This window comes from Felis catus, chromosome C1 (assembly GCF_018350175.1).
Source record: "Felis catus isolate Fca126 chromosome C1, F.catus_Fca126_mat1.0, whole genome shotgun sequence".
NCBI lineage: Eukaryota > Metazoa > Chordata > Mammalia > Carnivora > Felidae > Felis > Felis catus.
Genome location: NC_058375.1, coordinates 186,832,517 through 186,858,118, shown reverse-complemented (window position 1 = coordinate 186,858,118; position 25,602 = coordinate 186,832,517). Strand labels below are relative to the sequence as shown.

Sequence of the window (25,602 nt, the reverse complement as noted above, 5' to 3'; positions counted from 1 at the left end):
CTTCAATTTATGTTCCAAAGCTTCATCACTTTGAAGTACCACTTTCTCAGGAGCCTCAACTCTTCTTCAAATGGAGGCCACCACTTCAAAGAACAATTCTATCTACAGCTATCCTCATCTCCATGCTGCCTGTCTCAGATGAGGTATCTCACTTCATTTCTTATTTTACTCAGCATCCTAAGGCAATTCTTTTTTTCTCCCTTTGGCTCTAATCTATACACTGATGACCCCTAGATCTCTCTCTTGATCTCTTGACCGATTTTCAAACTCTTATATCCACTGTTTGCAGGATAATTGGATATCCGTCTTTCAAAGTAGTTTCACAGTCAAGATGCCTCAAGCTAAACTCTTTCCCTCTTACCTGTAATCTTGCACAGCACACTGGGAACTAATACCCAGGCAACAATGCCAGAAACCTGGGAATTATGTCTTCCTTCTCCCTCACTTCTATATCCAGTTTCCAAATCCTGCTGACTTTGCCTTTTTTTTTTTTTCAAATTCATTCTTTCCTTTCCAGTTTTACTACTACAGTTCAAACTTCTGTGTTCATCTTCATATCTAGACTGCTTTGATAACCTCTTAACTAGTCCCCTGCCCCTCTCAAATTTAACTTCATTAGTGATTAATAAAAAACACCTACCAGTCCCCTGGTTACAGTTATTCAATGGTTCCATCATAGAGGATAAATTCTATTCCTTAGCCTGAGATTTCTCCCACTCCATCTCCTATCATTCATACTTTTACTTAAGGTTTAACACCAAACTGCTTTGTACTACCACACCCATTTTTTAATTTATTTTTGAGAGAGAGACAGTGCGAGTGGGGGAAGGGCAGAGAGAGAGGGAGAGAGAGAATCCCAAGCAGGCTTTGTGCTGTCAGTGCAGACCCCAGTGTGGGGCTGGAACTCACAAATTGTGAGATCATGACCTGAGTTGAAACCAAGAGTCAGACGCTGAACTGACTGCACTACCTAAACACCCCTACCACACCCATTTTTTAATAGCATACGCTCCTCCTGAAATCCCTTTTCCATCCTGATTTTCTATCATCTGTAGTTGGATAGGCCTTTCCTCTGCTACTTTTCCTCTGTTTACCTAAGCTAAGTGGTAGTTGTCCTGGTAGTTCTCAGCAAATTCTATCCTTGCACTTACACATTATTGCATTGAAATTACCTGATTCTTTCTACCCAATAAGAATCTTAAGTTCCTTAATGGTAAGGGACATATCTGGGCACTGTGTCCCTGGTATAGGTAGGTGCTCAAAGTTAACTGAACAAACTGAACTATTCAAAGAAAAAGACTGAGAGAAATGAAGGACACTCAGCTCCTTCCCTCTTTTCCACAAATACACCACAAAAACAATCAAAACCCACCACTCAAACCAAGGCCTCTGAGTCTAGACTTTAGCGTAGATTTGAAGAAGAGATGGAAGAGAGTTTACATCAGAGAAACGTAAAGAACATATTAGAACATTGAATGTCTACTTAGTATTCCTCATATTTTTATGAATTTTTCAATCACTTCATTAATTGTCAGCTATGTTCTTTCCTCTTCTCCCTACTCACCCTTCCCCAGACTCCTTTTTAATTTCCAATACAGAGAAAATAGCCTTTATCCTTTGTTTTCTTAAACTTTGCCAACCAAAATGGAATATTAAAGTATCCAGGCTACCATCATTTCTTTCTCACATGGATTTCTTAAACAGCTTCCAAAAGGTGTGACTCCATCCCTTCTTTCTGCTCCCACTCTTACTCCTTATCCAGTGATCTTTCAGTACAACTCTGACTAGTGTACCAAGAGCCAAACTAGCGCGCAAAACAACAGACCCAACTTTGGTGCTTGCCTCTTACCCCTTTAGGTACCTGCTATATTGACTTGGGCTTTCTAGCTGGAAAATTTTGCCCCTCCTCTTTCCCTGGCCTAAGACTACTTAACCCTCAGTCTAAACATCTCTTCCTCCAAGGAAATTGTTCCGGACTTCTGTCCTTTAGATACTTCCGCCACGTGATTCAATAAACATTTAACTTCTCATATGGTAGCATTTTTCTCATTGTCCCTTCATTATCTTCTCCTACAGTATTTACTGTGACAGCAGAGATCGTGTTTGTCTCAATAGTATATCGTTATCTACTATGCAGGGTATTCTGTAGTGCTTTTTGTTTTGAATAAATGCATCTAAACGAAATATATTCTGTTAGTGGGTAATACCGTATCTTAGTAGGTCCAATCCTTTTCTTCTTCAGTATCTCTTTGTATATACTCGTTCTATTTTACCAGTATCTCCATCCCATTAGGAGTCCGATCCGGATCATCTCCATATTCAGTGCCCCGACTCTAATTCTCTTGTTTACAGAGAAGACTGTCTCCCTCTTCCCTACCCCAAAACCTTAAGATGTACGCAATCCTACCTTTCACCCCAAACGAAATAAATGTTTAAAAACGACATAGGGGCGCCTGGGTGGCTCAGTCACCTCACGGTCCCTGAGTTCGAGCCCCGCGTCGGGCTCTGTGCTGACAGCTCAGAGCCTGGAGCCTGTTTCGGATTCTGTGTCTCCCTCTTTCTCTGACCCTCCCCAGTTCATGCTCTGTCTCTCTCTATCTCAAAAATAAATAAACGTTAAGAAAAAAATTTTTTTTAAAAACCGCAAACTCATTCCCATTATCTTTTTGCTCAAAAGAAGGTGTCTAGAGAAAACAATGAAGACTTTTAAGATTGCCTCAGGGCAGACCGCTCAACCTGCCACACCTCTACAAATGCCTCCAGGTGTAAGCAACACTTCCTTCTCCTTTCCCCGGAAACGGAAAGAGACTAGGAAAGGCCCAGAACCCGAGTTTAGGGATTCGTTTTCCTCAGGTTTCTTGATGGGCGGGGCCGGCAGGCCGAAACCGACTGGCGGGCAGAGACGTCGCTCTCGGCTGACTACGCTTTCTATTGGCTTTCCTGGACTCCGCCCATGGACAGGGCGGGAGATTCGGTGTGCCCAGGCAGGACCCCCATCCCCCAGCCGGCCTCTCGGCTTCCCTCCTCGTCTCTGCGACTCTGAGACCCTGCGACCCTGCTCCGGCTGTGCTTAACAGGCATCTGGCTTTTCCTGCTGGGGCCGTAGCCACCTCCCCTGGAGTGCCCAGTCAGCAGGGTACCGCCGGCAGGTGCTGGGCGGCCCGAGCGGCGCCTGGCGGAGACCTAGCGGTGAGTGGTGGGACGACTGGGCAGCCCGCTTCCCTCTCCCGCTTAACTCGGGGTTTGTGAGGTGAGTCCGGTGGCGTCCAGCTCCGCAGTCTGAGCTGGGGTACTCGTCTCGAAGAGGGCTCCCCCTCGGCTCTCCGGGCTGGGTCGTTGCCCTCCCCACGCAGCCCGAAGGCCCCGAGGACCCCCGGCGCGGCCAGCTGGTAAGTGACTCGAGGCCCGGGCCAAAGTCCATAAATACTTGTTGGGGTGACAGCCTCTTTCTGGAAGTACCGTTGGTCGGTTTCTCCAGCAGTGATAGGCCTTCTGTGCAAGGGGCGCATTGCCAACGTATCATCAGTTTCTCGGCTTAAAGAGCCTTGTGCTCATAAAGAGAGAACTGTGAAAATCAGTAACGAAAGTGTAAAGTGACCAGAGAGGAGCAGGCACAACGAGGAACAGATTTCGTCCCAGAACTGCCACAGGAGTGAGAACCTTTGATGGCATCCCAGCCCGGATACCCCAAATGAATCCTGCTGCCTGGTCGGTCACCCTGGCACCATGCTTGGTTGTAAAATGTTGATGAACCAGGCTCTTCTGGTAGAGCTTTTTACATCAAAAGGATGTTGATGCATTAGTTTTCGTCTTAGAACTGCAATCCTAACAAAACCATCATACCTACACCCTAGTTAAATGGCAGTCTGAAGGAAAAATAGCATGGCTCTACTACACCGTTGTGTATTGGCACTGCACGTTAAATAGATATCATTTATTTGTCATTTACTGAGCACCTTTTCTATTAGACGAGATGTAGGGATGTCAAGAAATCTACATGGTTAAGTTGAAGTTAAAAAAAAAAAAACAGTGATAAGGAACATTTAATTAGTATTTTCATATGCCACGCACATGAGCTCATTTAATCGTTTTGTCCACAGTTGTGAGTGTGGAGTTAAGATCAGAACCTAGGCTTATCTGATATCAAAATTAGTGCTAATCTATGCCACCTTTTTTTTAAGGATTATGTTTTTAAAAATTGTAGCAAATCCTTTATTTGCTCTCAGAGGAGAGTGCTTTGCCATTAATACGCCATTGGTGCTGCTGTATTACCTGACTGGTTAACTCCTTGTAAGGAGTCCACTTAAAATTCAGCACTCAAAGACAGTGCCTTGAAGAGTAAATGGTCACTAAAAATTTGCATTTTATTGTGTGGTTGTCAAGTAGTGGATTTTGTTTGTTGTTGTTGTGTTGTTTTCAGAAATCTTTGGAAAAAGAAGGAAAGATTTCTTTCAAAGTCTTTATAGAAGTTTCTTCAGTTTGGTGATTCAGTACTGTGTAATAAGATGGCTTAAAATCTAGAAAAGGAAATGCTTTCAGCCACAAACAATATTAAGTTAGGACGCCTCTGTCCGGGCAATTCTTATGTAAAATACCATAGGGAAATTGCAAAAGACGATATTCAGTTGTCTAAAATTTTTGTTTTTAAATTTTCCTTGAAAATCTTTCCCCAAAGGAACTACTAAACTTTTGTGAATGAGAATTATGCAACTGATCTTTATTCCTTTTTCACTTTGGCTGCCAGTTAGCTCCAAGCCACTGTTCTTTGTATGATGTATTTTCTGCTTTCTTTGTATTTTCCTGGATCCAGACTCCTATTACTATTACAGTTTGTCGTTTGTTTTGTTGCATTTGCTTATTGTCAGTACTTCAAATCCTTTGTAGAACATAGCTGTTTATATTTTAAACAGCTGTTTATATTATGTTTAAACATAGCTGTTTATATTTTAAAACAATATACATTAGACTGAATCTGGCCATGCTCCTAAAAATATGCTTGATAGGGGCGTCCGGGTGGCTCATTCGGTTAAACGTCTGACTTCGGCTCAGGTCATGGTCTCATGATTCTCACGGTTCATGAGTTCAAGCTCCATGTCAGGTTCTGTGCTGACAGCACAGAGCCTGCTATGGATCCTCTGTCTCTCTGCCCCCCCTCTACGCTTGTGCACCCACTCCTGTTGTCTCTTAAAATTAAACAAACATTTTAAATTTTTTTTTTTTTCAACGTTTATTTATTTTTGGGACAGAGAGAGACAGAGCATGAACGGGGGAGGGGCAGAGAGAGAGGGAGACACAGAATCGGAAACAGGCTCCAGGCTCCGAGCCGACTGCGCCACCCAGGCGCCCCTAAACAAACATTTTAAAAGAGAGATTAAAAACATGTATGCTCGATAGAACTAGGGGTGTTTAACTTAATGAACTGGAAACCTGGAGGAACTGTAGAAATCTTTGGATGTTTGAACTGCCAGATGGGAAAATGATTAGATATATAATGAATAGTTTCCAGAGGTCAGAACAAGCATTCAGGATAACAGATTTGTATTTAATGGCAGGAAAAGTGTGTAGTAGCATGATCAAGGACTTTGGAATCAAACTTGGGTTTTAGCCCTTAAGACACTTTCTAGTTGCATGAATTTGGATGAGTAAGAGGATTTAATGGTCTACTATACATGAACGTACCTAATAGAGTGCCTGACAAACAGCCCCTCAGAAAAACTTTATTTTACACATATGTAAAGAAATCATAAGTTTCTTTATTATATACAAATGTCATGTAGATGGGGGCACCTGGGTGGCTCAGTCGGTTAAGCATCCAACTTCGGCTCAGGTCATGATCTTGTGGTCTGTGAGTTTAAGCCCTGAGTCGGGCTCTGTGCTGACAGCTCAGAGCCTGGAGCCTGCTTCAGATTCTATGTCTCTCTCTCTCCCCGTCCCCCACTCACGCTTTGTCTCTGTCTCTGTCTCTGAAAAATGAATAAACCTTTAAAAAAAAATTTTTTTAAATATGTCATGTAGATGCATTAAGCTTTTTCTGTAATATGTCCAAATTCCCCATGGTAGAAAGCAGTATCATGACTAGAAAAATGGCCCAAAACGATATGGTCTGCTGGCAGTGGTCATATAAATTATAGATGAAGTATTATCTTTATACACAAAAACCTAATAGAGTTGGTGAGTGTTAAATGAGAATATGTATAGAGTATTCAAAACTGTCCAGCATATAGTAAGTGCTCAAATTTTGGCCTCCTCTCTCCAGCCACCTGCCCCCGTGGTCCAGATCTTCTCATCTAGTACTTCCTGGCCAAAATACTGATGGCTGTTTTGCCCTTTCCTACGCCTTCATAATAACGTTTGACTTTGTAAGAACTGTATTTATGTATTCATCTTGTTTGTTAAAACTCATGAACTTGTTTGTTTCTTTTATTTCCTATTAGCTGACCTTGACCAAGTTCTTTTTTTTCCAGTTGCAGGGGACTCTACCTGAATTTTCCAGCTGCAGAATGTGTAATACCTTTAAAGGTAAATGAAAATAGAGACAAGTCAAAAAAAAGAAAATAGAGACAAGTCATTTAAGTGTGCAGAAGAAAATTTCGCAGCATTTAGTAAGTTATCTTCACGCAAGAAACTGACTCATGAGTGATGTAGTCAGCCTCTTATTAGGAGAAAAGACAAAAATAGGATTTATAGAAGAAGGAGGAGAGAAAAAAAATTCACTTTTTGGGTAAACCAATGAGCTAGCAGCTAGTTAGAATCACAGTTGGTTTCAGGCCATTAGTATTATAAGTTCTGAAATTAAGTTTTTTCAAAGTAGGCAGAGTTGATCAAGGTTTTGCTTGCCAAACTCTGAAGTTTGATCAGTGAAGAAGTGACTATCAAGTATTAGAAAGATTCATGTTTACTGTTTAGTTGCCATGATACCCAGAAAGCCACGTTCATAATTGTAAAGTTTGGTAAGCATGCAATAATAGTACAGGGAGGTGCTTGAGGATTGTTTGATCTAGGTTTGGTATAACAGTGAAGTACATAGACTTTTGCCAGTGGACTATTTATCTCCAATGAATAGATACTAAAATCTACCAAACCATTATTCTTTGCTTGGCTGTCCCTTTTCTAAACTGTCATGTATTAACCACCCCCTTTCTGATAATGTTATCATTCTGTAGATTGGTTAGAGCTTTCTTTACAGGAAGAATTGGTTCCCTGTTATTATACTTTAGTTGCCTTGTTTGGATTGAATGTTTTTTTTCCAACTGTCAGTTGCCTCTTCCTGTCTTTTCCATTTTTCAGATAAAGAACTGAGTTACCTATTATCAAAAAAACAGTATTAATACAATAATGTATAATATATTTTTCATACTTAAGACTTTAAGTGTTTTGTACAAATACGTGTGTTTGTTATGTGAATGTTTATTTGGCTGTTGATAATGAATTTTTCATCACTTTGTAGTGCTTTATTGCTTTTGTTTAGGTTGGCAATGATGAGTAAACTGGAATTAAAAGAAGACAAGATGCTGGAGGTTCAATTTGTGGGAGATGATGATGTTCTTAATCACATTCTTGATAGAGAAGGAGGTACAGAGTGATTATACAATTGAAGAGATGCTTATGTGATGGTTATGGATTATTTCACTTTTTAAAATATTTTAACCTTCTATTTTGAATGTATAGCACAAAGTATTTGATCTAGTAAGACTAAATAAAAACCACTTTTTTAGTTTACTCCAAACTTTTGACAATTAAAAATAATAAAGCTTTATCTGATATGAAATGCTTAATAATAGGGATAAATGATAACTACCCATTGTAATTAAAATGTGTATTTTGACCCCCCCAAAATAATACACTTTCAGGGTTTTTTTTTTTAATTATATAAACTGTAGTGAAGAGTGGTATATACTTTCATCAAAGAGAAAACAGTGAATTTTCTTGCAGATTTTAAATAATGACAATATAAGTAGTACAGTTTACTTATTTAAATGTAATATTTAGAAAGAATTTATACCTGTCATGTTCTAATTCTTTGGATGTTCTTATAGGAGCTAAATTAAAAAAGGAGCGAGCTCAGCTTTTGGTCAACACAAAAAAAATAATAAAGAAGCCAGAATATGATTTGGAAGAAGATGACCAGGAAGTCTTAAAAGATCAGAACTATGTGGAAGTTTTAGGACAAGATATTCAAGGTATTTTGGGGACTGGGGAAAGGGAATGTACACTCAAATTTCTGCTAGTAGCTAAAATTGCTTTGCAGGATACATAAAAATAGTCTGGTAGGTTAGGCAGTGGTGTACCATATTATTATTTTCTAATTGTAAACTACATATAATATAAACTTTACCATCTGTAACATTTTTAAGTGTATAGCTCAGTTGTATTAAATGCATTCATAACGTTGTGCTACTATCACCACCATCCATCTCCAGAACTCTTTTCGTCACGCATGCTATATTATTTTATTTCTCATCAGAAAAGCACTTGCTTCAGTTTTTTATGTACAGTTGGAAAAGTTGGAAGCACTGAGTTTCCATTACATTTTTTTCTTCAGTTTTTTTCCCCCACAAGCAACCAGTCCTGCATTTAATTATTTTTAGAAAAATTCTACAGACCAATCTAAAGTTATTTTTTAAGATACCTATATATTTTTAATTAATTTGAAATAATTTCATAAAGCAAGTCACTTCATTATTACTTTGGTCTTTTTTTTTTTTTTAATGTTTGTTTATTTTTGAGAGAGAGAGACAGAGCACAAGTGGGGGAGGGCAGAGAGAGAGGGAGACACAGAATCCAAAACAGGCTCCAGGCTCCAAGCTCTCAGCACAGAGCCTGATGTGGGGCTCAAACTCACAGACCATGAGATCATGACCTGAGCTGAAGTGGGACACTTAACTGACTGAACCACCCAAGAGCCCAATTTGGTCTTCTTTATAGAAATAGAAGGGACATTCCAAGAAGTAATGTTTGAATGTAGGCATGCTGATGTTCTGGGTTTTTTTTTGCTTTTTGTTTTTTGTTTTTTACATCTAAACCAGATTCCTGCCAGATTATATTTAAAAAATTCTAGGCTTATTATCTTATAGTTAGGGCTCAAGGAACACAGATCTACTTAAGTTGGCTTAGTAAATAAAGACTAAGGAACAAAATCAGTATTGTTGGGCACTAGGGGCATTGGAACTGAGACAACATTAAAAACCTAGGGACTTTGCTTTCATGGATCTCCCAGTCTCCTTCATGTCATCTCTGTGCATCTGTTCTCTTTGTATGCCACCTGTCTCTCTCTCATGTATGTGTTTTTTACTCTCTCATACTTGGCTTATAAATGGTCATCATCACTACTCCTGACCTTTTTGTCACTTCTTGAGTAATAACACCTCTGGTTTAGTTCCCACTGTTAAATGACATGATACAAAAAATGACCGTTGTTCCTCAATAGACTAAGTGGACAGAGTAGATTCTTTTAAAAGTTTCCCCATGGGATAGTTGACATTTTTAGGGCATGTTCTGAATAGAACTTTGAATTCTTGACTCCTATTACGCTAGACCTAAGAAGAGATTGAAAGTGTTTTTGTTTTATTTCTTGTTGTAAAAGTAATACATATTTGTGGGGCACCTGGCTGTGACTCTTGATCTTGGGGTTGTAAGTTTGAGCCCTACGCTGAGTGTAGAAATTACATTAAAAAAATAAATAAAATCTTAAAAAAAAAATACATATTTGTAGTAGAAACTCGGTGCTTCCAAGCTTTTTCACTTAATAGCACTCACAGCAAATGATATTTGGAAGCACACTGGAATAAATGGAGGAGAATGCCCCAGACCAGGACAAATGCCCTCGGGCTTCTAACCCTTATTCCTGCTCTTTCTGCAAGCCCTGACTGGCATCCACAGAGGCCTGAGAGGATCATTACTCAGCCTACCTATAACCTATGCCTTTAATTTTGCACACTTAATGGGAATCTTTGCCTTAGAGCAGTGTTTCTCAGCCTATTTTTTTACTATCATCCCCAAAAGAGCCTTCTTTTAGACATTTTCTCCTAATTGCCCCCACCCATGAATTTTTGATACTATATATATGATATATATCTGTTTATATATCTGTTTGCATATCTGTGGCTCTTTGGAGGACCAAAGACCATTGTAATATCTAAGATGTTTTTCACATTTTCACATTCTTCCTCCCACCAAGAGCCAATTTTTAATCCATCTGGAGCAATATATTCCTGTTGAGAATGCATGCTTTAGAGAACCTGGAACTGTTAACAGTTGGCTGTGTATTTTCTGTCTGTATGTGCATGCACACACGTAAGCTTGTGTTCGCGGTCTCTGTGTCCAGGAAATGGAGCTTTTCATTAGGCTGTGGGCATGTACAATAGACAAGTCTATAACTTAACGATTAAGTCTCACAGACGTGACTCTTTCTGTTTTGATTTTTTTCTTGTTTGCCAAAATGTGTATTGGGGAGAATGGTGTTCCAGTTATGGTATAGGAAGGAGAGTTTTTTGGTTTGTTTTTTTTTTTAATTTTTTTTTTAACAGTTATTTATTTTTGAGACAGAGACAGAACATGAACGGGGGAGGGTCAGAGAGAGTGGGAGACACAGAATCTGAAACAGGCTCCAGGCTCTGAGCTGTCAGCACAGAGTCCGATGCGGGGCTCACTCACAGACCACGAGATCATGACCTGAGCCAAAGTCAGACGCTTAACCAACTGAGCCGTCCAGGCATCCCTAGGAAGGAGAGTTTTTTAATGTTTTCTTCAGAGCGGAAATGGTGACATCTAGTACAGTCTTCTTTAGCCTCCTTTGAGATAATGAACAATAAGCTTCTTTCTAATCTTTTATTATAATAGAAAACAAATGTGCATTTTTTTAAGTTTATTTATTTTGAGAGAGAGAGAGAGCACAAGCAGTGGAGGGGCAGAGAGGAGAGACAATCCCAAGTAGGCTCCACACCATCAGTGCAGAGCCCGATGCGGGACTTGAACCCACCAACCATGAGATCATGACCTGAGCCTAGATCAAGAGTCGAATGCTTGGGGTGCCTGGGTGGCTCAGTTGGTTAAGCATCCGACTTCAGCTCAGATCATGATCTCCTGGTTCATGAGTTCAAGCCCCTCATCAGGCTCTGTGCTGACAGCTCAGAGCCTGGAGCCTGCTTCAGATTCTGTCTTTGTCTCTCTCTCTCTCTCTCTCAAAAATAAACATTAAAAAAAAAAAAGTCCAATGCTTGACTGTGTCACCCAGGTGCCCCCATATGCATTATTTTTAAAATATAGAAGGACATTTGGCAAAGAATCCTTAGGAATAGTTAAAGAAAACAACCTTTCAACAATGACCTCTAAATATTTTATTAATCCCTTTACTTACTATCAAAGTGTAAACTGCTTCTTATAAAAAGCACACATCTTGACATACCTGGCGTCATTCTTAGCCTGTTAATCACATCTAGTCTGTAGAATAGTCACTGCATAGAGGTGCTAGGTGATCTCAGCCTTAAATAGAAGATTTTTCCCAAAGATCTCTCAAAGCAATTAGGTGTCCTCAAGAGCAATTTGTCTTATTGATGCTTCTCCTGAACAATTGGTTTGTTTTTTCAGTCTTAGCAACAGTGTAACTCTATAATTGATTCTTTGTTAGTTGACTGCTAGAAAATTCTTGGAAAACCTCTTTTTAGAAATGTGAGAAAAAAATAAAAATTGTGGTAAAATACATGTAATATAAAATTTATGATCTTAAAGTGTATAGTTTAGTATTAAGTACATTCACATTGTTTTGCAATCTCCAGAACTCTTTGCATTTTACAAAACTGAAATTCTACCCATTAAACAACTCCCCAGTCCCTTCTCCTTATAGCCCCTGACAACCACCATTGTACTTTCTATGAATTTGACTACTCCAGGTACCTCATGTTAAGTGGAATCATACAGTATTTTTGCGTGTGTAACTAGCTTATTTCACTTAGCATAATGTTCTCAAGGTTCATCCATGTTGTAGTGTCAGAATTTTCATCCTTTTTGAGGCTGAATAATATTGCATTGTATGCATATACCATATTTTGTTTTTCCATTCGTCTGTCAATGGACTTTTGGGTGGCTTCGACCTTTTGGCTACTGTGAATAATGCTGCTATGAACATGGGTGTACAAATATCTTTTTGAGGCCCTGATTTGAATTCTTTTGGATATATTCCCAGAAGTGGAATTGCTGGATCATATGGTAATTCTATTTTTAATTTTTTGAAGAATCTCCATACTATTTTCCACAACAGCTACACCAATTTACTTTTCTACTAACAGGACACAACACAAGTGTTCTAGTTTCTCTGTATGCATACCAACACTTGTTTTTCTTTTTAAATTGTTTTTTAATGTTTATTTATTTTTGAGAGAGAGAAAGAGAGCGTGAGCAGGGGAGAGGCAGAGAGAGAGGGAGACACAGAATCCAAAGCAGGCTCCAGGCTCTGAGCTATCAGCACAGAGCCCAATGCAGGGCTCAAATCCACAAACTACAAGATCATGACCTGAGCCAAAGTCGGACACTTAACTGACTAAGCCACCCAGGCGCCCCTGTTTTTCTTTTTTAATAGCCATCCTAATGGGTGTGAAATGGTGTATTACAGAAATAACATTGCATTCTGATATATAAACAACATAGTTGGCCTTTATTAGACTTTTGGATTGTTTCTAACTTTTTATTTTAACTAATACAGTAGTGATTACCCTGGGACATAAATCTTTGTTTAGATCTCTTATTTCTTGATAAGAGAGTCCTAGAAGTAGAATTACTGGTGAAAGTGTATGAACTTTATAAAGCATACACGTTGCCAAATTGCTTTCTAGAAGGATTGTATCAACTAGTATTAGGATCCCTCATCAGAATTAAGTATTTTTTGTTATATTTATTACCCACTTTAATTTCTTTTGTGATTTGTATACTCATAGTTTTTTCAGTTTTGTGCATTTTGAGTCATTTAAAACTTATTAAAAAGTTTTATATGTGGGAGACTTGGGTGATTCAGTCAGTTGAGTGTCCGAATTGAGCTCAGGTCGCACTCTTGTGGTTCATGGTTTCAAGCCCTGTGTCAGGCTTGCTGTTGTCAGCGCCGAGCCTGCTCAGATCTTCTGTCCCCCTCTCTCTGCACCTCCCCCACTCACGCTCTCTTCACATAAGCATGCTCTCTCTCTCTCTCTCTCTGTCTCTCAAAAATAAATAAACATTAAGAAAATAGTGTCCTTTAAAAAAAGAAAAATTCTATATATAGTAAAAACCTTCTTGGACAATATGATTAGAATCATTGTTAGTCAATCAAAATATCAGAACCAGAAAATCATAAAAATACTCTAAACATTTTGTTTTATATATAAGCATATATATACACACATATACACACACATACACAAACACATACCCACCAGAGTCTTTTCTTTCAATAGAAGTTTGCTAGAAGTCAGCTGGTTGAAGAACAGCATCACCTTTTGATTTTGGTGTTGGGTTTTTTTAGACAGCATATCCATAATGCACCATTTGGGATTTCAGGTTTCATTTCCCTCCATTAGATTGTACATTTAAAGACACTTTTGATGCAGTATCAGTGTAGTGTGCTTTTGTGTTTTTTCAAATTTTTTCTTAAATCTTTTATGATTTCTCACCCATATCTGATTTGAAACTAACTGCGCTTACTAATAACTTTAATCAAATATTTCTAAAGCATTTAATTTAGTTTACATAGAAACTACTCAGTATCTTTAAATTCATATTTTGTCTCTGCGCCAGACACTTAAGGTACATAAGTACAGGTTTGCCATAAACAGACTTAAATGTATGTGAAAATTAGATATAAGAGAGAGGCAGCATTGCAGATCACTCTGCTAAGGATGAACTGGTCAGTAAACAGTGTTGGGACAATGGGGTATCATAATGAAAAAAAGAATTTGATCTCTACCTCCCATCTTAAACAAGTTAATTACCTTAATTTAAGATTTACGTATGAAAAGCAAATTGTAAATGCTTTTACAAGAAAATATAAGAATATGGTTTTGACTTGATTATAGATGAATTTCTTTTAATGTAATTAAAAAAGGTTGACACATTCACCTTATTAAAATTCAGCACTTCTCAGGAAGACAAACCACAGATTAGGAGAAAATATTTGCAAAAGACATCTGTTGAAGAAGTGTTACCCAGAATACACAAAGAGCTCTTAAAACTCAACAGTGAGAAAATGGATAGCCTGATTTAAAAATGAGCAGAGGCTCTGAACAGGACGTCTCACCTAAGAAGATATACAGATGGCAACTAGTGATTTGTATTTACTCAACTCAGAATATACTCAACATTATATGTCATTTAAAAATTGCAGATTTAAACAACGATGAGATTGCCACTTACACACCTGTTAGAATAGCCAAAATTCAAAACACTGACAGCACCAAATGCTAGCAAAGCTGTGGAACAAGAGGAGTTCTCATTTATTACACAATGGTACTGCTCTTTGAATGACAGTTTGGCAGTTTCTTACAAATTAAACATATTCTTACAATATGATCTAGCAATTGTTCTTCTTTGTATTTACTCATATGAGTTGAAAACTTATATCCATTCAGAAACCTACGCGCATGCATGCACACACACACACTCTCTGCACACAGATGTTTACAGAAGCTTTGTTCATAACTGCCGTGGCTTGGAAACAACCAAAAAGTTAACCAAGAATAAATTGATATATCCATACAGTGGAGTATTATTCAGCATTTAAAAAAAAAAAAAATACCAAGACATGAAAAGATGTGGAGGAACCTTAAATGCATATTACTGAGTGAAAGAAGCCAATCTGAAAAGAAGCCAATAGCTATGATTCCAACTGTGTGACATTATGGGAAAGGCAAAACTGTGGAGACAGTGAAGAGATCACTGCTTGCCAGTGGTTAGAGGATGGGAGGTCTGAATTGGTTGAGTACAGAGGATTTTTAGGGCATTGAAACTATTCTGTATATTATATTACAGTGGTGGATACATGTCATCATACTTCTTTCAAAGTCTATAGAATGTACCACATCAAGAATGAACCTTAATATAAGCTGTGGACTTGAGGTGATAATGAAGTGTCAGTGTAGGTTCAAGATTGTAACAAATCTACCACTGTGGGGTGAGATGTTGATAGTGGGGGAGGCTGTGCGTTTGTGAGGACAGGAGGTATATAGGAAATCTCTGTACCTTGTATTCAGGTTGGCTCTAGACCTAAAACTGCTCTAAAACATAAAGTCTATTTGAAAAAGTATTCAGTACTTCTCTTCATCAAATGACACCCTAAAGAAGTGAAAAGACAAGTCATAGGATAGAGAAAAAGATATTTCCTCTTTAGAAATAACAAACATGTGAAAAGACGTTCAACCTCATTAGCAATTAGGGAAAGGGAAATTAAAACAACTGGCCCCATATGATTCATTTTATACCCACTCAATTGGCAAAGATTAAGGAGTTAAGATAATGCCAAGTATTAGGGCATAGACAGTGGGTACTCTTAAATAGTAAGGATAGTAAACATCAACTTCGGAACAGTCTGGCACTGTTTTATAATAACAATAATAAAATCCATTAGATGTTAACCTGAATTACATATATTTAGATTTGAAAAACAACTATTTCCAAAAAGAAAATTAGTGAAGAAGTCCTTGTTTTACATTTTTGCAAATCTCTTTAATGTCTGGCTTAATAGAAGACAGCTGAATTTTCATATCTGCTTCACACATTCCATTAGCCCACAGGATGGTGTTGTCATCACACATCATGTAGTCTCTGGAATACCTATGATCTACTCTTGATTGCGAAAAAATCGAATATTATCTTAGTGTTGTTATGAAATAGTTTTGGCCCCCAGTCCCCCATCACACTTTGAGAATTACTATGCCAGAGAGTAGGCTACTAGCGATGAGTATCCAGTATGTTGTAGGTAGCTGTTGTTATTAAAAGGGATGATTGAATGGGGCTCCTGGGTGGCTTGGTCAGTTAAGCTTCTGACTTTGGCTCAGGTCATGATCTCACGGTCCGTGAGTTCAAGCCCTGCGTCGGGCTCTGTGCTGACAGCTCAGAGCCTGGAGCCTGTTTCAGATTCTGTGTCTCCCTCTCTCTCTGCTCCTCCCCTGTTCATGCTCTGTCTCTGTCTCAAAAATAAATAAACATTAAAAAAAAAATTTTAAAAAAAAGGGATGATTGAAGAATGAAAATTAGGTCATAGTCTTGATAGTAAGAGAGCTTCCACCATGTAACAACTGTTACCTGTCTCAGTGTCAATTAACTGAATTGTACTTGGCAGTGTTTACTTCAAGAAGAAAACAACTAATAGAGTCCCTTCTGTTTTCCCTCAGGGGCAGCAGTATCATGAATTGAATGCATATACCTCTAGTCTGGAGGGTTTGGGGAGGAGGGGGGGGTGGGGCGTGCGTGCATGCGTGTGTGTGTGTGTGTGTGTTTATATGTTTATTTTTGTGTACTTGTGAAGAATAATGTGTTTTCTGTGTTTCAGATTTATATAAACATAGTCTGTCATCTATTTTTAAATATTTTATGTATAAATATGTATTGTTAAACCTTTATGCAAGACAGGGGTACAGATCTTAAATTTTTAGTTAAAATTTTATTTTTTCTGTTAATTTTGCCTATTTTCCCAAAATGCATATTACTTTTTCTCTTTCAGAATCTTTGAAAAATGGCTCTGCTGCAGATGGTGGGAATAAAGTTTATTCTTTTCAGAATAGAAAACACTCTGAAAAGATGGCTAAATTAGGTATGTTGTTTTTCTAAGAAGGTGTATTTAACTACATTCCCCACAGTTATCATCCTAATGCATTCCCTAAAAGAATGAGGGATATCGTTTTGTATCATATTTTCAAGCATATGTAAAACCAATTATTTTTCATACTCAGATGTTTTTTCTTTGTAATGTTTGTTTACTTTTGAGAGAGAGAGACAGAATGCAAGTGGGGAAGGGGCAGAGAAAGAGAGACAGAGACAGAATCTGAAGCAGGCTCCAGGCTTGAAGCTGTCAGCACAGAGCCGGACGTGGAGCTCAAACTTACATACTGGAGATCATGACCTGAGCCGAAGTTGGATGCTTAACCCACTGAGCCACCCAGATGCTCCTGCTCAGATGTCTTCTGTTCTCAGCTAGATTTTAAGCTTCTCACAGTAGGAATCCTGTGTCTCTTTTCTTCCCACATCTAGCCATAGGTCCTGAACAGTTTTAAGTAAATGAGCGTCTTAAGTCACAGATAATCTGAATTTAATGACTAAGAATTTTATACTATATATAGAAAAATGTTTGTATTGTAGAAAACTGTATAAAATTGTTACAAATGGGCTGTTGTAATATTTTTTCTTACTCAAGTTACCACTTATACTAATTTTACATGGATTACTAATTTTCAGAAAACTAGACTAAAATAAATTACATACAACATTAAAATTAAACTATCAATTCAATTCTTTTAAAAAATTCAGATTGCACTTTATTTGGGTCCTGTGGTATGAGGGGTCATTTTTGAAAGCTTTGAGGAAAGGAAATAACATATGAAAGTAGTTTGAAAATTAGATCCATAAGTATATGAAGGTCTGGGAACAGCAAGAAGAGCAAGGGAACAGTAATTATCCAGTAAAATGTCAAGTTGTATAATCGGGCTTATAATCTATAATTACAGAACACCGATATATGCAGTCATCCTGGCCAGTAACCAGGTAAACATTCAAGATCAAGTGAAAAACTTAAGTGTTTACATTGATGAGGGATATATAAGAATTATAACATCTGTGTTACTGAATATTAAACATTATAATATTTAATCATTTGCAGTATTCAGTTTTTCTGAAAAGTATAATATGAAATTCATTATTAATTCTGAACCTAACATGGTACATACAATAATTTACATGAATTGATCTGTTTCTTAATGTTCATAATGCACATTAAGAAATTAACAGTTTTTCAGTCTGTAAAAATGACTGCATTCTTTATATGCAGTCATTTGAGAAACCAGAGAAGAAATGCTAAAGTAATTATTAGAGAAAGGATCAGATAGACACCAAGACTAACCTGAAACCCCAAAACAATGAAACAGGACAAAGAACATTGGAGAAAGAGAACTAATAGTGAAGAGAGGAGCCCCAGAGGAGTAATCAAGTAGAAGTTCTTCCAAGTAGATAATCCACATGCACATAATAACCATGATATATGTCTTATATTGTATGGGCTGCAAGAAACTTCAGTACTGTTATATTAGGCATTTCTGTCATCACAAATGAAAGAAATTCACAGTCACAAAAAGATGGCTTTCTGGATAATTTGAGACTGATGGTACTTTCCAAAATCTGTATTTAGTTTGGACTTGTGTTTAGTTGTGATTTTCTTTAAAGTGTATCTTTGGGCACCTGGGTGATTCAGTTGAGCATCCAACTCTTGATTTCGGCTCAGGTCATGATCCCAGGGTCATGGGATCAAGCCCTACACTGGGCTCTGAACTGAACGTGGAGCCTGCTTAAGATTCTCTCTTTCTCTCTCTGTCTCTCTCTCTCTCTCTCCCTTCCACCTCCTGCCTCTCCCCTGCTTGTACGTTCCTAAAATTAAAAAAAAAAAAAGTTTCTTTGACTTATTTATTGTTTTTGTGTTTACATCTAATTGTATCAATGAAGAAGAAGGCCTTAGTATTTTTAAAATAATTATAACCTGCCAGAAAATCACATGTTATTATGTATAAATGATTCAATATAATTGGTCTAACCAAGATACAGGTCTAGAAATACACTAGGAGTTAGATTGGGAATCTTTGTAAAATACGTATCTGTGATGAGTTAATAAATGCAAACAAAAGAGCAAAGGTAGAAATACCAAGTAGAGAGGACAGTAAGGAGTTCAGCAGCTTGGAGAAAGATGACTTTAGGGAAATTGAAAATAGATTGGTTGATAGGATCAAATAATAGCCTAATGAGAAGCTATCATTAGGCAAAAAGGATTTTAAAATTTTGTTTTAAAATTTCCAATATGGGGGCACCTGGGTGGCTCAGTTGGTTAAGCCTCTGACTCTTGATTTCGGCTCAGGTCATGATGTCACAGTTCATGGGATCAAGCCCCACATCAGGCTCTGCGCTGACAGCACGGAGCCTGTTTGGATTCTCTGTCTCCCTCTCTCTCTGCCCCTCCCTCACTCATTCTCTCTCAAAATGAATTTTAAAAACCTTTTTTAAAAAATAAAATATATTGTACTGTAGTTACTTTCTCAGTAGTGTGAGAGGCATGTGGAATGGAGCCTAACTAAGGAATAGATTTACATTTCCCAACTTAACACACACTGGAACATTGTTCACTGAGAAACAAGGTATATTTTTGAATATATATGCTATTCAAATTATATCCCTCTTTTTAAATAAAAAGTATAGTTGAATTCATGTAAATTAAAGCCACTTTACTGACTCAAGCTCTTTCTAACTTGTTTCACACAATTTATCCTCCAGACTTGAAATTGATCCAAAATATGACAGTCCCCACAAATGTACTACCTTTTTTAATATGTTTATTTATTTTGAGAGAGAGAGAGAGAGAGCAGGGGAGGGGCAGAGACAGAGGAAGAGAAGAGAATCCCAAGCAGGCTCTGTGCTGTCAGCACAGAGCCCAACATGGGGCTCAAACTCACAAATCATGAGATCATGACCTGAGCCGAAATCAAGAATCAGATGCTTACCCGACTGAGCCACCCAGATGCCTCGAGAAAGTATTTTTAAAGGTAAAGATTATATTTTTCATATAAAATGGCATTTTATGTTTAGAAGCCAACTTTTTAATCTGATGCTCCATTACAGAAACAGCTATCCACTCAATGCTATATTTTATACATTATTCACATGTATTATAGTTTTAGACACAAAATATACCACATGTTATGGGAGATTTAAGAGTTTTTAAAGTACAGTTTTAAATATACACAGCTTCCACTTGATTTAAATCCCATTTTCTGGCCATTCTTTCTTACCCTCTGACAAAGGTATGCCTCAAGTATATATGATAAAGAAATTGAAGGAGTGTAAAATTATTGATGGAAAGGACAGGGAGAGAGAATGACAGTTTAGAAAGCAGTAAGGTCAAAGCCTTATTTATTTATTTATTTATTTATTTATTTATTTATTTAGACAACCTATAGATATTTGAAAGAAGATTTAAAAGAGGCAGTACTCTTAATATAGATAGGTTTATTTATATTCCTGGTAGTAGTAGCAGCCAGGGTTCCCCCCCACCAAGAATTTATATAAGTGAAATAAAGCGATTTCCCCCCTTCATCTGCTTAATCTTAATCCACCCCTTAATCATCTGTTAAAGATTGCTTTCTACATTTCTTTTGTCTGTTTACAGCTTCAGAACTAGCAAAAACACCAAGAAAAAATGTTTCAGTTAATTTGAAGAATGATCCTGAAATTATGATAAACATTCCTCAATGTAGCAAGGGTAAGATTTTACCTTGGTTCTTCGATAGTTTTCATAGTTGCTTCAAGTTATATATTTTTTACTTGTCTAAGTGTGTTTGTATATATTTTCTTCTTTTCTGTTCTGAAAATTTATTCAACCAAATGCAGTTAATACCCCCAATTTGTGCCTTCACATACCCATATTTAGCTATCAGTAAAAGGGGGAAATATCTGCTGATTGAAGTTGATTGATAGGGCCAATTAGAAACACCCTTAAAATCCTATTATCATTTGGGGCGCCTGGGTGGCGCAGTCGGTTAAGCGTCCGACTTCAGCCAGGTCACGATCTCGCGGTCAGTGAGTTCGAGCCCCACGTCGGGCTCTGGGCTGATGGCTCAGAGCCTGGAGCCTGTTTCTGATTCTGTGTCTCCCTCTCTCTCTGCCCCTCCCCCGTTCATGCTCTGTCTCTCTCTGTCCCAAAAATAAATAAACGTTGAAAAAAAAAACAAATTAAAAAAAAAAATCCTATTATCATTTGCTTGAGTTACCCAAATGTTCATGGAAGATTTGCTTTGCCACATTCTATTTGAAATAAGGCTTTAGGGATTTGGAAGTCTTATAGTTTGTGGACAGTTGTGGGGCAGTTGAATGAAACTAGACTATGATGAAAAGTGAAGTATCATGGTAAGTAATGTCTTTTTGTTTTATTTTTTAGGACATTCTGCTTCAGACAAAGTTCAGGTGAAGGTAAGCAATTGACTGAAACAAGCAAAAACCTTAGTGTTTCAAAGACATGAAAAACATCCACTTCATCTCTTAAATTATATAGCGCTTTATAATACACAGTATTTGCCAATTATACACCTTACATTAGATGAAGAATCTGAGGTTCAGAGAGGTGAAGTGACTGGTCTAAGTTCGTCTAACTGGGAAGGAGGAAAGCTGGAAAATGAAGCCAGGTCTTCTAGACCCAACTGTTGTGCTATTTCTATGTCAGAACTATCCCTATGTCAAGTTAGTGGAGCTGGCCTGGAAATATTATGGGTTTTGTTTTGTTCTGCTTTTATACATAATGTTCTCTTGTTTCTTGAGGGACCAATAGCAAGATCCATTAAATCCACCTTTCATAAGGTGGATTATTTATCCTTTCATAATTTACTTTTTTTCATTATTTACTTTTTTTTTTTTTTTTTTTTTTTGAGACAGAGAGAGACAGAGCATGAGCAGGGGAGGGGCAGAGAGAGAGGGAGACACAGAGCCTGACATGGGGCTCGAACTCATGGACTGTGAGATCATAACCTGAGCTGAAATGGGACACTTAACCAACTGAGCCACCCAGAAGCCCCCATAATTTGCATTTGAAAACAAAGTTGGTTTTGGTAAACTCTTTCCAGGGTAGCTGAAAAAAAATGACAGTTTTTATCCTCTCTTGTGTTTGTGTGATTTTGTTTTTTCATTATGCCTTGTCAAGTGGCCTGCCTGGATATGAACAAACCCAGATGGGCATGAATGAATCCAGGGCAGTGAGTATGTGAGTGTGGAGTGTGTCCAGGCCTGGGTGCCTATAAATTTAGACATGCCTGGACTTATGTATAGGCTAAGCTTGGGGAACCCCTTGTAAGAATGTGAGTGTAGACATTCAGGGCCATGGTTATGGCCTGTGACATGTGAATGTCTTGTTTAGGTAAGTCTAGATGTGAGATTAGACATGTCAGAGCCTCCTTTGTCTTTAACAATGCTTTTTTCCTGTATTATATCTTGTGTACTGTATCACTATAAAAGAATAAAACCTATTCCCCTAATCCAGTCAAGAATTCAGATATATTAGGGCGTCTGGGTGGCTCAGTCGGTTAAGCGTCCGACTTCGGCTCAGGCCATGGTCTCACAGTTTGAGTTCGAGCCCTGCATCGGGCTTTGTGCTGACAGCTCAGAGCCTGGAGCCTACTTTGGATTCTGCATCTCCCCCTCTCTCTGCGCCTCCCACGCTCATGCTCTGTCTCTCTCTGTCTCTTGATAATAAATAAACGCTAAAAAAATTTAAGAAAAAAAAAGAATTTAGATGTATTATGCATTCTTTTTCAAGGTATGGATCACAGCACATTAGTGGATCTTGTCACTTCCCTAAGAAACCATCACAAAACCTACCACAATGAGAGACAACCTCTGTAACAGATTTAATGCACTGTCTTAGAAGGGAGAGTTCAGGAGAGAGCATGTATAGGGCTTGAGGATTTGGGCTTGCTTTTTTTTTTTTTTTTTTTTAATTTTTTCAACGTTTATTTATTTTTGAGACAGAGAGAGACAGAGCATGAACAGGGGAGGGGCAGAGAGAGAGGGAGACACAGAATCTGAAACGGGCTCCAGGCTCTGAGCTGTCAGCACAGAGCCTGACGCGGGGCTCGAACTCACGGACCGCGAGATTGTGACCTGGCTGAAGTCGGACGCTTAACCGACTGCGCCACCCAGGCGCCCCGAGGATCTGGGCTTAAAAGGTTTAAGGCATGACTATCAAGATGGGGAATTGAGGGGCGCCTGGGTGGCGCAGTCGGTTAAGCGTCCGACTTCAGCCAGGTCACAATCTCGCGGTCCGTGAGTTCGAGCCCCGCGTCAGGCTCTGTGCTGACAGCTCAGAGCCTGGAGCCCGTTTCAGATTCTGTGTCTCCCTCTCTCTCTGCCCCTCCCCTGTTCATGCTCTGTCTCTCTCTGTCTCAAAAATAAATAAACGTTGAAAAAAAAAAATTAAAAAAAAAAAAAAAAGATGGGGAATTGATCTGTATTAGACAAAATTCATTACATGTATTTAAGGATTGGTGGACGCAGTAAGGAGAGGGTCTTGAACTGTATCTTGATGAATGAACTATTATGTGATAAGCTGTTTGCCCTGTTGAGTAATCTATTATCTTGATTGGAGAACAGGTTACCCAAATTGTCTAGGTTAATCAGTTTGCAGAAATTTCTGTAGCAAACACTGAAGTAAGTGATAGCCTTACCTTTTTGAGCAAGAATTTTCTGAAACGGTTATTTTGACATTGGTGTTCTCAGACCTGATAATTAAGCTATATGGAGGCAGGCGGTCTCAACTCACGGTCTCGAGATGAGCTTAGTAGGACATGACCTACAGTTTAAAAAGTAAGAGACTGTAAAATTGAAAATTTCTATTTTGTAAGTATTACTTCATTATAATTTATTTCAGTTACATAACTGTGCACATGTGTACTGGATCAAGATGGCAAAATGTAAAAACATTTTTTAAGGATCTGGATCAAAAAGTTTATGTTATATACTCATTGGGCTCAGTTCATTTATTATGATACTGTTCTTAGTATTCCCAAATCAGAATTCATTAACATTTGAAACTAGCACCAAGAACCTATCACAAGACAACAGACTTAAGTTTTTTGTCCCAATTTCATATTGCCAAAATAACACAGGGTACTTTATCTTTTTATCAGTATTGTTAAAAATTAACTTATATACAACAGTGGGCATTTTAATGTGCTAGCAGTTTACTGGTATTTAAGTATTATATTCTGTGAGGAAAAGAAAAATAGACTTTATACTTCTGTAAAGAATTTAAAATTTTTAAAATAATGACATAAAATGTATAGATCTCTGTTTCTCTCCTCCTCAAAGAAGGTAATACTTTACCACCAGTAAATTGCTAACACATTAAAAGGTCCATATGCATAGGTGTGCCTATTTCCTTGCTTACTCATTATCACTGGATATTATCCACTTTAAAAAAAAATATTTTCATCTGATGGGTGAAAATGGTTCAAAAGGCTCATATACATTTTTTCTTTACATACTTTATAGATGTCTGGCATTCACCTTGTAGAATCACTTTAAAGAATCCTTTGGAATTTGTTGTATTGTTTTGTTGCTGTACCGTTTTTTCCTGACAGATTAATTTGTCATTGTTTTCTACTTCTAGGAACTAGGCTCATCTAATTCAAAGGGAGTCTAATGAAAAGAAAATATTTTTCTTCTTTTCTAGCCTCTTCCACTCATCCGTCATTAATTTCTATGTCATCATTATTATTTGATAATTGAAACTATGTTGCTTTATTTTTAAACAGAACAACGATAAAAGCGAATTTCTATCAACAGCACCTAGTGGTATAAGGAAAAGATTAATAGGTATGTATTTCTTTTTAAACAAGAGTTTCTTGGGGCAACTGGCTAGCTCAGTCAGTTAAACATCCAGCTCTTTATTTTGGCTCAGGTCATGATCTCACGGTTTGTGAGTTCAAGCCCTGTATTTGTCTCTGCACTAAAGTTAAATATTTCAAAATCTCAAATCTGAGCTATTAGTGCAGAGCCTGCTTGGGATTCTCATTTTCTCTCTCCCTCTCTCTCTGTCTCTCTCCCTCCCCCTCTTTCTCTCTCCTCCCTTCCCCTTCTTTCTCTCTCCCTCCCCCACTTGCTTGTGTGGACACAGTCTCTCAAATAAACTTAAAAAAAAACAAAACTGAGTTTTTATAAAAAGAAGCACCTAAACGAGGAGCAGTAATAGTTAAGTATATAGGTTCTAGTCTTAGACTGCTTGCTTTTTATCTTCAGTCTGCCACTTAGAGACCTCTCTATGCTTGTTTTTTTCATTTGCAAAACAAGGACAATAATGGTACCAGCCCCATAGTTCTGAGAGTAATGGGAATAAAAGATGTCAAAAGTACTTAGTATAGTGCTTGACTTTAATATGTGCTTAACAGGTGTTAGCTTTACTGTCCTTTTTTTTTTTTTTTAAGTAAGCTCTGCACCCAACATGGGACTTGAACACCCCAAGATCAAGAGTCGCATGCTCTACTAACTGAGCCAGCCAGGCACCCTCCTATCAGTATCTGTTATTGTCACTACTTAACTTCTTTTCATGAAAAGATATGTTCATTTCTTCAAGTAAACTGTAGATTCCTTCAGGCCAAGAACTCTCTCTTATATTTTTAACTCCAACACTTAATACTTATGTCTTTTACATTATAGTCAGTAGATACTAAGGTTAGTTAAAATGTCTCTCCAATAAAATAACACACCTTTTAGGGTTTTTTTGAGACAGTTTTGTAAGTGGTTTTATTGATTTGCTTAGAAATTTTATAATGAAACCAGTTTAAATATTCATAGTTGTACTGAATGCTATACAAAGCCAAGTAAACAGACATGGTCCTGCCTTCT

General features: G+C 37.8%; 1 protein-coding gene across 5 annotated transcripts in view; it reads left to right on the top strand.

Moving 5' to 3' along the window:
- The first annotated feature begins 2,641 nt into the window (after positions 1-2,641).
- ORC2 (origin recognition complex subunit 2) overlaps positions 2,642-25,602 on the top strand; it is a 47,331-nt gene continuing 24,370 nt past the window's right edge. Inside the window, exons 1-8 of one of the 5 annotated variants that reach the window (XR_002161669.3) lie at positions 2,642-3,389; positions 6,465-6,519; positions 7,469-7,572; positions 8,037-8,180; positions 16,682-16,771; positions 20,381-20,473; positions 21,149-21,180; positions 24,513-24,573. Coding sequence is in view for 4 of the 5 variants with exons in the window: in XM_011285460.4 (XP_011283762.2) it covers positions 7,476-7,572; positions 8,037-8,180; positions 16,682-16,771; positions 20,381-20,473; positions 21,149-21,180; positions 24,513-24,573 (517 nt within the window). In the remaining variant the exon portion in view is untranslated. Of the gene's footprint in view, positions 3,390-5,947; positions 6,360-6,464; positions 6,520-6,544; positions 6,603-7,468; positions 7,573-8,036; positions 8,181-16,681; positions 16,772-20,380; positions 20,474-21,148; positions 21,181-24,512; positions 24,574-25,602 lie in introns of those variants that run through there. The other 4 variants (XM_011285460.4, XM_011285461.4, XM_045034258.1 and 1 more) reach the window with 4 other exon arrangements.